Raw genomic sequence first — 14,643 nt, 5'->3', positions numbered from 1 at the left:
AAATACAGCATAGCCGTACTGGAAAAATACAATACTTACGGACTATGCAAGTGAAATTGCAGTCTTGCGGTATGGTTATGTCTCATTTTTCCTGTGAGAAACAAGTTATGGCTTAATAGGCACCCATTTGCTGACACAATTGTCTATATTAAGGGTTCCTGCTGGCTCAGCTACATAGCTAGAGATCACACTGCTGAGTGGCAAAAACATTGCAATGTAGACCTGGCTTATGGCTGATCCTGAGTATCAGTCTTGTGCCTTTGTGTGTGTGCGAATGTTCCCATTTCCAGTGGCAGCAGCACTCTGGGCTATCCCAGAACAGGACAGGGAATATGTGACCTCTCTGCTGCATGACGTTGTGGCACAGTTGCCTGAGTGTAGTGAAGAGCACAGGTAGGTTAGCCACTTGCTGGCAGGGGTGTTTGTAAGGGAGGAGGCTGGGGGGTCACTCTTCACTTGCAGACAGTACCTCGAAGAGCAGCTTCACAACCAATCAATGACCATTTCAGCTGTTCAGAGGGATTTCTGTTGTCTTAGGGTCCCTTTCTAGCTGGAGGTTTGTCCACCTTTACCAAAGCAGGTGTTTTCTGTCACTTGGAAGTTGAAATGTGACTGAAATACTTTCGTATTTTTGTGGTGGGTTTTTTATTTTGTTTTCCCTGCTAGATTGTTCCTCTCCAATCAGGAGGGTATTTAAGTAACTTTCAGTCTCCTGTTTTGCCTAGTTGGCAGTCTGAACTCCCTTGATAATGGTGCTGCTAAAATGCCATAGTCTCATGATGCTTGGGAAACAAGGATAAAATTCTGTTAAATTCCACAGGCTTGGGGAGAAAAATCTAAGCAAAACTTGCCAACAGCTTTTGCAGATTTGTCTTGGCCCAGCAGTTACCCAGTATGTTAACAGCAAAACCCATGGAACAGTTACTTGGAAAATCAATTACACAGTATGTGAAGCACCTCAACAATGTTCTGCAAAGAAATAGCACAGCGCTGTGTAATCTGCCACAGTAGGCTGTGCAGGTTTCCGTTTGTCTTGAATGTCTTGGGCTCCAGGTTCCACACTAGCAACGGCAGCAAGGATGTTGGCATTTTAGAACAGTTTGTGTGTTTTTCCAAGCATCTAATATATGCTGTGCTTCCTCAAATTCAGTGGGAGGAGAATGTGCAACTCTGCAAAAATCCTGGGTTTTGTTTGGCTCCCAAATTGCTGTCAGCTGCAGAGTTTAGATTTTCCCATCTGATGCTTCACTGTTTTTTCATTCTCCTGGGGTAGAAGAACATTAACTTGAGTCCTATTATATGCCTGTCATGTCTAGGCCATCACCTCATTGTTGTAAAGCAAAGGATTAACGTTGGAGTCGAACATGCGGTGGCTCTGGATTAATTCGCTGTTCTGGTGTGTTTCCGACTTACTGCAACGTTGCTTCTAAACCTCCAGAGCTGAGTTTGAGATTTTGCATTTGGCTTGCTGTGTGTGGACTCCGGCAGTTGCCTTGGTGCAAGTCTTAGGTTTAATGCTTTCATCCTCACTTGCAGCTAATTCTGGGATTTCACAAGCGCTGAGGTCGGCATCTCTCAGGAAAGCGGCTGGTTTCATATTAGAGGCTCCAAATGCTTTGCCTGTCAAATCTGATCGTTGCTGATGTCATGGTCCCCTCTGCCAGCTGAGGAGCTCAGAGGACCAGGAGGACACGCATGTGGCGGGTCTTGCTAATGGTCTCAAGTGATGCAGTACCCACTGGAGGGCAGCACAGGCTGCTCCAATCCACCGTGCTCAAGTGGTGTTGCCAGTTGTCGCCTGACTTTCATCCCGTATTTTACAGTGCTAGGTTTCTGCCTTTTATTTTCTTAGCCTGCTGATGATTTGGGTTAGACTTTCAGAGCAAGAATTCAGTGGAGTTCACATAGGTTGTTTCAGCCTGGCCGTGAAATGCATAAGGGCTCTACTGTTACAAACAAACTGTCTGATCCAGTGAGGCTGGTTATGGATAAACCACAAATAGGACTGACTGCTGAGGCTATAAAGAAGCAAAGAAATGCAGAGTTGAGCTTTGGTTATTAAAGGCCCCAGCTAAAGGATGTAAAAACATCTTCAGACTGTAGCGAGCTGTGTCTGTGTGCTTCGTTGTAAGTTGTTAGGTCTGTCTGCAGGTTGCTTCAGCCATGGAGAAGTGGAAGACAGCAATCCGTGAGGCCCAGACCTTCTCCCGTATGCATGTGCTGCTCGGGATGCTGGATGCCTGTATCAAGTGGGATATGTCGGCAGAGAATGCCAGATGCAAAGTGTGTCGCAAGAAAGGTATGCATTCCTGCCCCACGCCTGCGTAACAGTCGGACGCTGTCACCTCTCCATGCCCTGCTTAGGCAACATGCCCTTGTAGTCTGTCACTCTGTCTTTGGCTGTATTTTGAGTTTTGAATGTCAGGATTTACAGTCAGAAGGATTGATCTCACAGAAGCATTTGACCCTGGCTCCAGTAAACCATTCTTACGAAACCAGAACACAGTCTTGCAGAACATTGCAGAGCTGCTATCCCCTGGATATTTAGGGCACTTGGACACAAGTAATCTACAAATCCTTCTGGGAACATTTGTGCCACTGTCCATTCCCTGGTTTCGTTTTTGAGTTGGAACGGTCTTTGGGTCTCTGAGCCTTGTCAGTTAATCCCATCTTTTACAGAAGGAACGAGCAAGGAATGGTCAAGAAGTTTATGCTCCTCTGTAGCCGAATGGGAGAGCACAAGGTGGGGCGATGCTACTTTGAGGCTGGAGTGGGGGAGTAGAACTGCTTGATGAGCTGGAAGAAGCAAACTCTCTGCCTCTTGTGTGAGAGCAGAGAAATTAAGCAATGTCCCTTTAGCTGCTGCTCTGCTAAGGCTGGGGAAGTAACCAAAAAGGTGACAAGGGGCCACCTTCTTTGTATGCATTGGAGGATAAAGGGCTTTAGAGTTTTGCAGGTGGAGGGGGAAGTAGAAGGGGTGTCACTAGTGACAGAGTGCTAGTATTTGTTCTGCCATAACCTCTCTGTTTGGATGGAAGCCTGGAGGAAAGAGCTTGGTAGTACATTCTGCCTCATCATGTGCTTTTTGTCTCACTTTATTTGCTGAAACACTAGTGGGAAATGAGGGCAGACAGACCTCTGGGGGAATGCCGGGTCACTTTTCTTTAGCAGAAGGCTATGCCATCCACCTCCTTCAAAGAAATAAGGGCTGAACCGGTGCAACATCCTCCTTTACTTATGGAGCCTCAGGGATATTCCAAACCAATACAAAAACTTGTCCTGTCTCCTGTTGAGAGGGGATTCTGGGCAGATGTAGAGGGGGGGCTCACCTGAGACTAACAGATGATAGTTTCACAGAACTTAAGAACTGGGTTGTTAGAGAAACAGACAGGCCGGCAAGCTCTCTGCACTTTCTCTTTTTTTCCTCTTCAGTAAATGAAATAGCTGGCTCAGGACTGTCTCCCCATTTCCCTGCAACAGTGAGATGCAGGCTAGTTCTGCTGCATACTGATTTTCTTTGTAGGCTTGCTACCTTTAGTAGAAAGATGATGCTGTGCAGGTTGACCAGACTGAGGCTAGAATAAGAACAGCTGCATTCGTAGCTTCTTGCTAGGCTCTTGGGCATCTCTGCAGCAAAATTCTCTCTCCTTGTGTTTGGCTTGAGATTTAGCCTGGGTGGCACCTATTTGGCAGGCTCTACCTTTGCCTCAAATGAAGTCTTTGCAGGGCAAGAGACTGCACTGTTTTGTTTGCTTGTTTTTTAAGTGCTGCTGGTTTCCACTGCAGTGGTGGAACCAAGATGGAAGGGTCCCTGATGTCAGAGGGTACTTTGAATCTTTCTCTTTGTCCTGACCTCCAGCGCTGCAGCAGCTTCTGCTTCTCTGGTTGAGCAAGGCTGCGGCACTCAGTTACAAGTAAGTTGCACTCCCCTAGGTGAGGATGACAAGCTGATCCTGTGTGACGAGTGTAACAAAGCCTTCCACCTGTTTTGTCTGAGACCGGCGCTCTATGAGATACCAGATGGTGAATGGCAGTGCCCAGCGTGTCAGCCTTCTACTGCCAGGCGCAGCTCACGGGGCAGGTGAGTGACCCTCCTTTCCTTTGCATTGCCACTGATGCACAGTTCTAGCCATGCTTTCACAGGAGGACCAAAACAGCCTGAAACAGAGCCCCTTTAAAAGGTTTGAAGTAGACTAGTTAACTCAATGGCACTAGCACCGTAGAAAAGCAATTTTTTCAGGCTGTAACTTCACCACACCTGTGTTGTACTGACCCATGACAACTTCTGGAGTTTTAATAAGTAACTTCTGCATGGCAGTGAAAACATGCACAAAACATCGACCAAAATTGGATGCACCTAAGGGCTGCTGTTTTCTTTGAGCAGCTCGTTACGTTGCTTTTTCGTGGGAGTGTAGCTCTGTAGTCCACTGGGCTCTTACTGTTGTGTTCTTGTCAAGTTAGAGCAGGCGTTACTCCAGGCTTCAGCTCAGCCCCTACTGTGCTACTAAAAATCAGGCTACAAAATGTCACTCTGACAGTTTTCTGTATCTGATAAACCTTAACAAGGCAGGAGTCCTTATAGGGCTACAGAGGAAGCATGATTTGAGGAGGAATCAAGGTGGTTCTGTGCAGCAGAAATTGCTAGTTGCCCCCTGACAGCAAGGGGTTGATTGTTTTTTCAATTGCAAGCTGACAGTTAAATGATTGCGAGATGTATTTTTCTCTTTGTCCTCTGCTGATTGTGACTGTGCTATATCTACCTGCTTGTCAGCAAGGTGAGGTTATCAAATGTCATCTGAAGCATAAGCAGTTAACAAACAGATCCTCTCTTCCAGAGCAGCAGCACAGTAAGAGATGTACTAACTTGTAACGTGCAGGTGGTGTATGGCCTTAAGAGTATTACTTACTCCCTGGGCACCATTTAAGAGTTCATCAGGCTTGTACAAAAATGACAGGGCTTTAGTGCAGCTGTTCTAGCCTGAGATCATAGTTACTTTGATGTGGCAGAGTCACCTGCAAGCTGCTTGGCTCCTGGATGAGAGCCATCAGGTGGGGTAACACCTGTCTTGTTATCTGCTTTCTGCTCTTGTCTTCTGAGCTGAGGCAGGAAAAAAATGTTGGCCTGGGAGCACTTTTGCCCCTCCCTGTACTGTGGGAGCTTATTCTTATTCCTTTTACTGCTCAAGATCCTTTTTCTCCTGAGGATTGAGACTCCCACAGCAGCTTAGCCTTTGTCCCCTTTTGCCTATGCGTGCTCTTTTGTATTCCTGTTTTTGTAATGGTTTGAACGCTTTTAACAGACACGCACAAGAAGCCACAACTGTCCTGGGCAGGGAGTCTCTATGGCTTCTGACATCAGCCCAGAACAAGCCTGATGCTCTGCTCACTAGTAAATACAGGCTTAGCTGTGAATAATATTAAATGAGGTCTGTTTCCTATAGTGCACATACAAGTGGCATGACAGTGGAAGGAGATAATGGGAAAACATTCCAGCAGAATCAAATAAAGCACCCTTTTTGAAACTCCTTAGGCCAGGCCTGCAGACCTGGGTAAAACAGCAGCATGTCCTGTGGCGGAGGAGTAATTGCACAGCAATCACGATCTTAGACTCCGTTATCACGTGGTCGAGGTGCCTAGAACAGCAAAAAATGTACAGATTCAGCTGTTAGGGATTTTCAGCCCCGATGTTCGGACGATAGCCTGGGAAGTGCCCTTTTAGCTGTAGCTGCAACTTGATACTCTCTGAAATACAGCAGACTGCTTCAGTCTGAGATTCGGGTGTTTATTTTACATTGAGGTCCACAAGTCTCTGCCTGTGAACAAATAGGACAGAGCCCAGGGCCTGTGATGCCCAGGCTCTGATGCAACTTTCTGGTTTTTGTGTGATTTATGTGTTTACCTGCCTTACTCTAGGAACTATGCAGAGGATTCTGCTGAAGATGAAGGTGAAGAAGGTGAGGAAGCTTCTGATGAACCAGATGCTGAGGAGGAAGAAGAGGAGGAAGAAGATTATGAAGTTGCTGGACTGAAACGTAAGGCTTTGACCACGCAAGAAAGTAACAGAAAATATTAAGACTCTGCCTTCAGTGTCCAAAGTTCTCGTCCCATTTGGGACTTGTGCTTTTCTTCACGCAGAGCAAGTTCTTACTTGGAAACATTGGGAGGTGTCACGGGGGAAGGCTGTGGTGGTGCTGTACGTTACCTGGGGAGCTGGAGTGCACTCTCGTCCCTTTGTGATGGGGTCAGCAATAGCAAGAATTGAAACTGCAGAGAGCTCTCTCTCACTGCCCAGTCACTCCCCTGGGAAACGCTGCTGAGACCATTAAAAGTGCTGTGAGCAGTCAGCAGAGGCTGCAGCAGGGCAGGGTGAGGCAACAGCATTATCAGTTACTGGTGTTGGCAGTCTCTGTGCCTACAGGGTTTGTTGGTAAACTGGATGCTGTTAATAGATGATAATGGAGCTTTAACCACAACCTCTCTCCTTGATCTTTCCCTTCCTACCAGCTCATAACCTCTTAAATGCAGGATTTCTAGTGATTTGGCAAGGAGGCATTTCCAGATAGTAGGACTAGCACTTCCTCTGCCTATTCCTATGGGAAGGCACAGTACTCGAGGTATAGTGTGACCCGGACTGCCAGCACCCTTTGGTTGCATACAGAGACCATTCGGGATGCATAACTGGCTCATTCCTGGGCAGCTGAATGGAATAAAACAGCATTTTCTAGACTCCTCAATGACTGCTTCTCCACTTAACCACTTTTTAGTATGTGTATCCACTTTGTTTTTTAGGTGAATTTGAGTCAGTCTTATTTGGGCAACTTGATGCACTGAAAAGATCAATCTTGGCATGGCACGCTGCCAGCGTTTGCTTTCTGTCAAAATGCCCTTGACTGACACAAAATTAACTTCAGCGTGTCTTAACCAGGGCAGATGGTGAAATCCAGAGACTGGGACCTACAGGATTATCCCATGTTCTTTCAAGGGTTTCTATCCTGCTTTACCAGTCTTGATTCCCCTTCTTTATTCTGCTTTCAGGTATGTTCACTGATCCCCTGGCCATGGGCACTGCTTGTTGTTCTGCGGTGTATCCATGTCCACACTTGGAGTGTGTTCAGCCTGTGTTGCATGGCCAAGTCAGGAGCTGAGCCAAGGTTTCCAAACAATAGCAAAAGAGGGTTGCAGTCACTAAAAATAAAGCGCTAAATGCAACCCCTGGTTTTAAAGAGCATTAACATGGAAAGGTCACTGTGGAAAACTTTGTTTTAACAGAGAAGTCCCATTAATCCTCACAGCATTTATCCTGAGGGATATAACCTAGAATGTTGGATTGTCAGACATTTAACACGTGCCGCACGCTTGACACACAAGCAGAGCGACAGCAGGCAGACGTCCCACTGCCCTGACACACGCTTCTCATACGGGGGGCCCGGCAAGATGATTTATTGGACAGGGTTGGATTAGAGGCTGCAGATGAAGTGCTACAGCATGCTGGATACAGCTTACTCAAGCACTTGTGACCAGGTGGAAGGAGCTTGGCTGGGGAAGAAGACTAACACATTCTCCTGATACAGAGGGGTCATGGGAGAAAATTAAGACAAGGGAGGGTGTCAGCATGCTTGCATTTCCATCGGTGTGAAGCTCTGACAGGCAGACTAATAAACGGGGAAGTGCCTTTCTAGGGGTTATAATGCAGCAGCCCCAGTCTCGGGGAATAAAATCCCATTGTTCCCCACTTGCAGCATGTGGAGCAGCTCCTGGCTGCAGTAACTTGACACTCTCCCTGCACACAGTTCACTTTTCAGGGGGGCTTAGCAACTGGCTTATCCCACTGTGTGGGCCACTTGTAAATGCTTGGAAAAGCACCCATCCCCAAACTGGTAAGGAGCAAGGGGGCAGCAGGAACTGGGGAAACTGCAAGTTTCTGCTCCCAGTGCTTTCAGAAGGGATGTTGCAGTTATATTTGAGACAACTGTCTTTCTGTGCATTATTTCCTCTGCCCTCCCTCAAGTCTTGATGCATCAGGGCTCTCAGCACTTGGTTCTGCAGGCAGAGGGGCTTGCTGTTGCAGCCCTGAGCAGACCTTACCTGCAGCAGAGGAGCTGGAAGCTCCCAGGTCTCCCTCGGAGCTCGAGGGTTTGTCAGTGCTGTTGGCTGGCATCCCAAACACCCTTTAGCAGAAGGCTGTTGCCAGACAGCAATGGCCTCTTTCTGGACAGGAGGCAATTACCCACATATCTCATCTGGAGAGGGTATCAAGAGCACAGCTGACACGAGCATGTGCTGAGTGAGGACAGGCTGACAGGCTGGCTTGTTGCAGACGTCCATGGGTTCACTAGCTCCTCTGCACTGTGAGCGAGGGTCTGCCTGGTGTGTGCAGCTGGACAAAGGGCTTGTGATCTCTGCTTCTAGGTTAACCCATTCCTCTAAGCCTGTGGCTTATATGTTTCAGTGAGACCCAGAAAGGCAGCCCGGGGCAAGCAGAGCACAGCCATGTACTCCTCGAGGCAGGGAAGGCACCAAAGGAAGAAGCAATCACTGCACCCTACCAGGGGACCCCGGCAGCGGGCTGCACCTGTCAACGGCGCAGACATTGATGAGCTGGTAAGAGCCAAATTGCTCCCTGGAGGCTGCTCACGTTGTGAGTTATAAATGAAACAGGTGTCTCACTTCCTCCCCTCCCCTTCCCAAAGAAATACCGTGAAACCCAGGCCGGGCTGGGGGTGGGTTAACAAAGGAGGCATATCCTTAAGGGCCTGGTACAAACGGAGCACAGATATGCCAGGCATCTTTCCCCAGCCGCTTTCACACATTGTCCGCCTTGAGTAGCAGGCAGCCTGCAGCTTGTTAAACGGTTTTAAATAGTATCTCTCTGCAGAGAGGTGGGGGGACTGAGGGGATCCTGGATGGTCAGAGAATGCCAGCAATGTTGGACCCTTGCTCCCCAGCCTTGGCCATTTTCTGACAGTTGTTGTCCGTATGGTCACTCCCCAACCTCCAGGACATAATTTGGCTGGTTTAGGTTTCACTTGACATTTAAAGAATAAAACCTTATGCTCCTGAACAGAGCAATCTTGTGTGTGTGTGTGCATGCATGCGAGGTGGGGTGGAGCTGCAGTGTGCTGTGCCGTTTGTCCTGGGGAGGGACGTGCCACAGGGGATACACGAGGATACTCTAGCCCCATGGGCCACGTCACGAGCCTCTGCTAGACCTGCCATCTGTCTACTGACCAGCACTAGTAGTGCTGGTGTATCCTGTCACTCTTCTTGAGCAGTCTTGATAACGGTTTTTGGGCTCGCTGCTTCTTGTGCTGGGTGTGGGTGGTCCGGCTAGTGGATCAACAGTGTCCCTTCAGCTGATCTGTGTCACAGATTGGAGAGCAACCAAACCAGCAAGCCCAGCATGGGCTGCCAGCGCCAGCCTAGAGGGATGTTCAAGTGGGGAAAATCGTACTGGAACAGCTGGGTCAGGGTGTCTAACAAAACACTGTCTTGGGGAAGAGGTCTCTGCTGGTGCTCTTTCACTTACTTTGTCCTGGGAAGAGACCGGAGCTTGCTCAGGAATAGTACCCCGTGTTGGTGGGACCTTCCTGTTATCTGACGTACCCTGGGCAGTGATGCCTCACAAGCTGTGTGTTCCGAGCCTAGGGTATGTCCCTGTGCTGGTGGCTGACCTGCTGCAGATCCCCAGGCAAATGGCTGACCTTGTGTTCAGCCTGTGTGCAGGACAGCAGTGCTTGAGGCACCAGCTGCTCTTTGGTATTTAAAATGGCATGGTCGGCTCTGCAATGTCAGTACAGCAGCACAAGTGCTTTCTCCCTCTGCCTCTTGCGTGCTGTCCACCAGGGGCTCAGAGAAGGCAGGGAGAAGGAATTCACACACCCCATTTGCTGTCATTTATTCTTTGGCTGCTTATTTTGACTGTGTTGTCTTTGAGCCTATCTTGAAAAAGCTTGCTGCCCCCTGAGAAAAGACAGACTGGTTGTGTGCTCTTCCCACCAGAGCTTCTGGATGGGGCTCCTGTTCTGTAACTCAAGCTGCCACTGCACATCTTGGCTGTTACCATCAAAAATCCTGCAGCAGAGCAGTTTGCCTTTTGATTATTGTGGAAGATGGCTGCGTTTGAAAGGCTTGAACTTTGTTTCTGCAGTAGTACTACATATCCCCACCCCTTGAGACACTAGCTCATAAGTGAGAGGATTGAAAAGAAAAGCTCTGCTAAGAATCAGCTGCTTTGGCCTCAAAACCGTTTGCTGAACACAAAAGCCAGTAGTGGTTCCCCTCCTCTTAACAGCATCCTTTGTGTGGGCAGGTCCTTCAAACAAAGAAGACAGCACGTCGCCAAAACCTCGAGCTGCAGAAGTGTGAGGAAATCCTCAGCAAGCTGATCAAGTACCGCTTTAGCTGGCCCTTCAGGTGAGGGCAGGTGGCCTCCTCCAAGGGCGCAGAACTGTTGGCAGGCAGTCTGTAGGTGTGGGCTGGCCGTGCTGCAGTCCTGCTGGATCCACTTGCTGCCCATGAGACTGGGGTTTCAAAAGCAAGTTACAATGGGAATGGTAAGACAGGGAGTGAAGCTGCTCCAGAAGAAACCATTGCGCTCTCAGTCCTCTGCCAGACTGAAGACGTGGGGCCCTTCTGAGGCAGTGTAAGAGAGGGTGGTCAGCTGTGGGCCGAAGAGGGGAGGCAGGGGTGGGTGCCTTCTGCAGCCCCCAGGATTTGCAGGGCAGACTGTAGGCAGTGTGACTGAGAGAAGGTAGCCATACCGGCCACGTGCCACTCCCCCTGCCAGGGCCAACTCTCTGGGCAGAAGAGCAAGCTGCTGTCCTTCCCACCATCGCGCCGTGGCTGCTGTGGGGCTGACGTGTCTGTAGCGCTGTCGAGGTGCTGCTTAGGTTTGTTATGGCACTTGGGGGGTGCAGGTCAGGGCTGCCGCTCAAGCAGAGGGGGTGGGAGTGATTCTCGCTCCTCTACAGCTCTGCACTGTGTGCGGCTGGGGCCGTCATTTTCCTCCTATCTTTGTGGCTCTTCGTTCGGCAGGGAGCCAGTGACCACAGAGGAAGCCGAAGATTACTTTGAGGTCATCAGCAACCCTATGGACTTCCAGACTATGCAGAGCAAGTGCTCTTGTGGCAATTACCGCTCGGTGCAGGAGTTCCTCTCCGACATCAAGCAGGTGTTCTCCAACGCCGAGCGCTACAACCAGAACGGGAGTCACGTACTGTCGTGCCTGGAGAAGACGGAACAGTGTTTGATTGACATGGTGCACAAACACCTGCCTGGCCACACGTATGCACGCAGGAAACACAAGAAGCTCTCTGCCAGGTGCCAGGGACTGGAGGAGCAGGAAGGGGACAGTGAGACAGAGCCCCCTGAACATTCCCGGGGACGGAAAAGGAAGAAATGAGGAATGGGGAGACTAGGGGGAGAGCCAGAGCTGGAGCAGGCCTTCTGGTGCTGCCGGGCAGCAGGATGGGTTGTCTGGAGGGAGTTGGGAAGCAGCAGGCACTTAACTATTAATCCAGCCTTCCATGTGGCCCGTCCTAATTTTAATTTTTCTGCAGCTTCCTCAAGTATTTGGTCATCCACTGAGTGTGCAGAGATGAGTTACTGCTTCCTGCAAAATCCGCAAAGCTCTTAACGAGTCTGTCCTGCCAGGAGGGGAAGGTGGGAGGGCAAGGGGAAGGCCTGGCCAAAGTCTGGCTGGGCAGGGGAACACGAAGCCTACTCCAGCTTGGGCGCTGCCGGCTTCCTTGGGACGAGCCACTTCCTCCCCTCTGCAAGCAGCCAGCGCTGGAGCGTGGTGGGACCTCTGCTGTCTGCTGCCTGTGATGTGAAACCAGCGTTGAGCTGGTGCAGGGAGGGATCATATTGCTTCACGGAAGGACTGGGTGAGATCAAGCCAATGGGCTGCTAGTTCTTGTATGTATATATTTATATGGTGTTAATTTTGAGCCCCTAGTGAAGGGCTGCATAGGGCGAGCAAGCACTTACATTTATGGAGATACGGCTTTCACCAGCATCCTAACACAATTGGCTTCGAGGTGCTCTTGCTTTTCCCCTCTCTCTTCTTGGGGAGCAATCTCCAGAGGTTGCACTCCGAAGAGGTTTCTTCTGAGCTCAGCTCTTCACACGTACATGGCAACGAGGAGGCAATTGGCTTCCCTGCTCACCTTGAACAGTATACAATCATGTAGCCCTTTGGACGAACCGAGTGCCAGAAGCATACAAGAGAGCGTGGTTTTCTGCATGCCCTGTAGGGAGCTCCGGTGTGAGGGGAGCAGCAGAAACATGTTCTGTGTAACTTTTTAAATTAATTTTCTAGTTAAAAGTGGCTTGTTTCTAGCTGTGATCTTGTACAAAGAACACCTGTAAGATACTGTTGTCTTGCTTTGGCACATGTACAGTTTATATGAAATCGTGTTTGCTTTATATATTCCCCCCTCTTAAAACTCATTTTCCTACCAGTAGCTGGAGTTACTCCAGGGGACTTGTTGGCGGGGGATGTCCCAGTCCCTCTCTAGCCATGCTCTCACCATGTTTTATAGTAAAACCTTCCCTAGTTCACCTCCCTCATACTCCCCCAGCACAGCGAGGACTGTCCGATGCCAGCCGACCAGCCCAATCCCGCTGGGAGGCCGCTCTGCTGCGACCCCAGCAGTGGGTCCTGCCACCCAAGACAGTGACTTTTCTCTAAGAAAAGGGTGTGTTTTGTCATCACCTCTCCCTCTCCATGGAAGTTTTTGATCCTACAGTTAGGAATTTTTTATTATAGGAGTCTTGAATTTGGAACAAACCAGCCACAGGGGTGCTCTACACTGATTTCATAACAGAAAAGCAAAAGCAGCCGTTGCAGGCTCCTGTGATTTGAGAATAAAAGAATCACTGATTAAAATCTGCGGCCTAGTTTTGTGAACTTTTTAGGTTTGGGGTTGGGGGTTTTTTGTTTGGGGTTTTTTCAGGTGGGGGGAGGGGGGCGGGTTGGTTGATTTTGTTTTTGTTTTTGTTTTTTTTTTAAACAGGTATTCGTTTCAGTTCTGGACTGTCGATGGCTGCTGACCAGGCAGGTTTCCAGCCACTTCCTTCTTCCCCTCTCCCCAGCCTCAGCTCTCTGCCCCACAGAATAGCACTGACATTTGTATTTCGCACGTCCCCTTCAGAGGCTTTGTTTTGTCCTGTTCATAGAGAACATTTTCTGCAGGTCCTGCACAGTGAAACCTTTGGAACTGTACGTTTTTTAAAAATAAATGTCATTTTGGGGGGAGGGGGTTTCTGCTAAGGGCTGTACTTGTAATAAATTGGAAGCGCAAAAAATAAACATTATGTACTTGTGTTTGTAAAACCGACTTGCAGCGAGTCCTTTGCAGGCGCCCGGTGTTCATGTGGGACTGTCTGGGATGTTTCACGTCTGCCTTCCCTGGAGCCCCCATCAGACACGATGGAGCTGCAGAGCAAGGGGTCGAGGGAGCAGCGAGTGGGTCAGGTCAGCTCACAGCACTGGGGAGCCATCTTCTAGGCCGTGCTCTGCTCAGGTTTCGTTGTACCAGCCGCGGGGCTACGTCTCGGTACCTGCTCTGGCAGCCGGGCTGGGCCGTGCCCTCTGCAGCAGCGCTGCTGGCACGTACCGCCTTTCCTAAGCTTTGCTGGGCACAAAAGAACATGCTGGTGTGGACGTGTGCGCTCAGAGCTGGCCCTGGCGATTGTCCTGCCTGCAGACAGCAGATGGGGCTGTGCTCTTCCTGCCCCTGGACTGGGCGAGGTCACTGGGATGCAGGAGCAGTCCTTCCGCTGGCTCCCCTTTTCGACACCTCTCCTGTGGGCTGGCGGGGTGACAGCTGTCCTGCAGCGTGCAGGCTGGCACCAGGCAGCTCTCCTGAAGGGAATACAAGGGGGTGATGGGGGAGCTGAAACGTCCCTGTTCTTTCACCCCAGCATTGCCTGGGTGGGTGGCCATCAAAACTGCCGCCCTGGTTCTGTTCATGTGTGCGATGCAACCACAGCTTCGTGCGCTGCGGTTCAGCACTCAGCAAGGGCCGTTCCCACTGCGTCTGAGAGCATGACTCCCAGCCCACCGTCCTGGCCTCCGGCAGCCGAACAGGGCCACGCTGGGCTCCTGACATACTGAGCTCCAAAGGCAGCACAGGCTGGGGAGGCGATGGAGCGGTGCTGATGTCCAACCTGTTGTCTGTGAAGCAAATGTGTTGGCCAGCATTTTGGCTGCACTTGTGCTAGTGCTGCGCTGACCCGAGGGTGATGGTTTCCCGGGTGTCTTCATCGTCCTCCTTGCTCAGCAACCGAGTTGGGAGTGCTCCGGCCAGGTTCAGCTCTGTGGGGCCAAGGAAATCCCCTGATGGGTCTGAGGGCTTGAAGGCTCTCGGCAATGGACAGATGCTGCTGTCTCCAGAGAAGCCTCATCCCCTCGCCACAGGAGGTGGTTTGGTTTGCTGGGCCTGCAACAGGACCTGGGTGAATCAGAGTGTGACTCAAGCTGGGATGTTTCCAGGCCTCAGCATGGAGACCCCACACCAGCATCTGCTCCAAGACCTTTTCAGAGACTTGCTTTTTATAGAAGCCCTTGCATGGCATTAGTGTCCTGTGCAGGGGCTATAAATAGCTGTCCCCATGCCTGGCAGGCGAGTGCATGGGGCT

At 50.1% G+C, this 14,643-nt stretch overlaps 1 protein-coding gene across 6 annotated transcripts in view; it reads left to right on the top strand.

Annotated features, from left to right (window-relative positions):
* Positions 1-13,336, top strand: part of BAZ1B (bromodomain adjacent to zinc finger domain 1B) — a 58,921-nt gene extending 45,585 nt beyond the window's left edge. For 3 of the 6 annotated variants that reach the window (XM_064467994.1, XM_064467996.1, XM_064468000.1), the window contains 6 exons: positions 2,152-2,299; positions 3,934-4,081; positions 5,914-6,032; positions 8,429-8,601; positions 10,310-10,413; positions 11,035-13,336. In XM_064467994.1, coding sequence (XP_064324064.1) covers positions 2,152-2,299; positions 3,934-4,081; positions 5,914-6,032; positions 8,429-8,601; positions 10,310-10,413; positions 11,035-11,401 — 1,059 coding nt within the window. In that variant the 3' untranslated portion in view covers positions 11,402-13,336. Of the gene's footprint in view, positions 1-2,151; positions 2,300-3,933; positions 4,082-5,913; positions 6,033-6,135; positions 6,542-8,428; positions 8,602-10,309; positions 10,414-11,034 lie in introns of those variants that run through there. The other 3 variants (XM_064467995.1, XM_064467997.1, XM_064467998.1) reach the window with 2 other exon arrangements.
* The last annotated feature ends 1,307 nt before the right edge of the window (positions 13,337-14,643 follow it).

This window comes from Phalacrocorax carbo, chromosome 17, assembly GCF_963921805.1.
Source record: "Phalacrocorax carbo chromosome 17, bPhaCar2.1, whole genome shotgun sequence".
Taxonomy (NCBI): Eukaryota; Metazoa; Chordata; class Aves; order Suliformes; family Phalacrocoracidae; genus Phalacrocorax; species Phalacrocorax carbo.
This window is presented reverse-complemented; position numbering and strand designations above follow the sequence as displayed.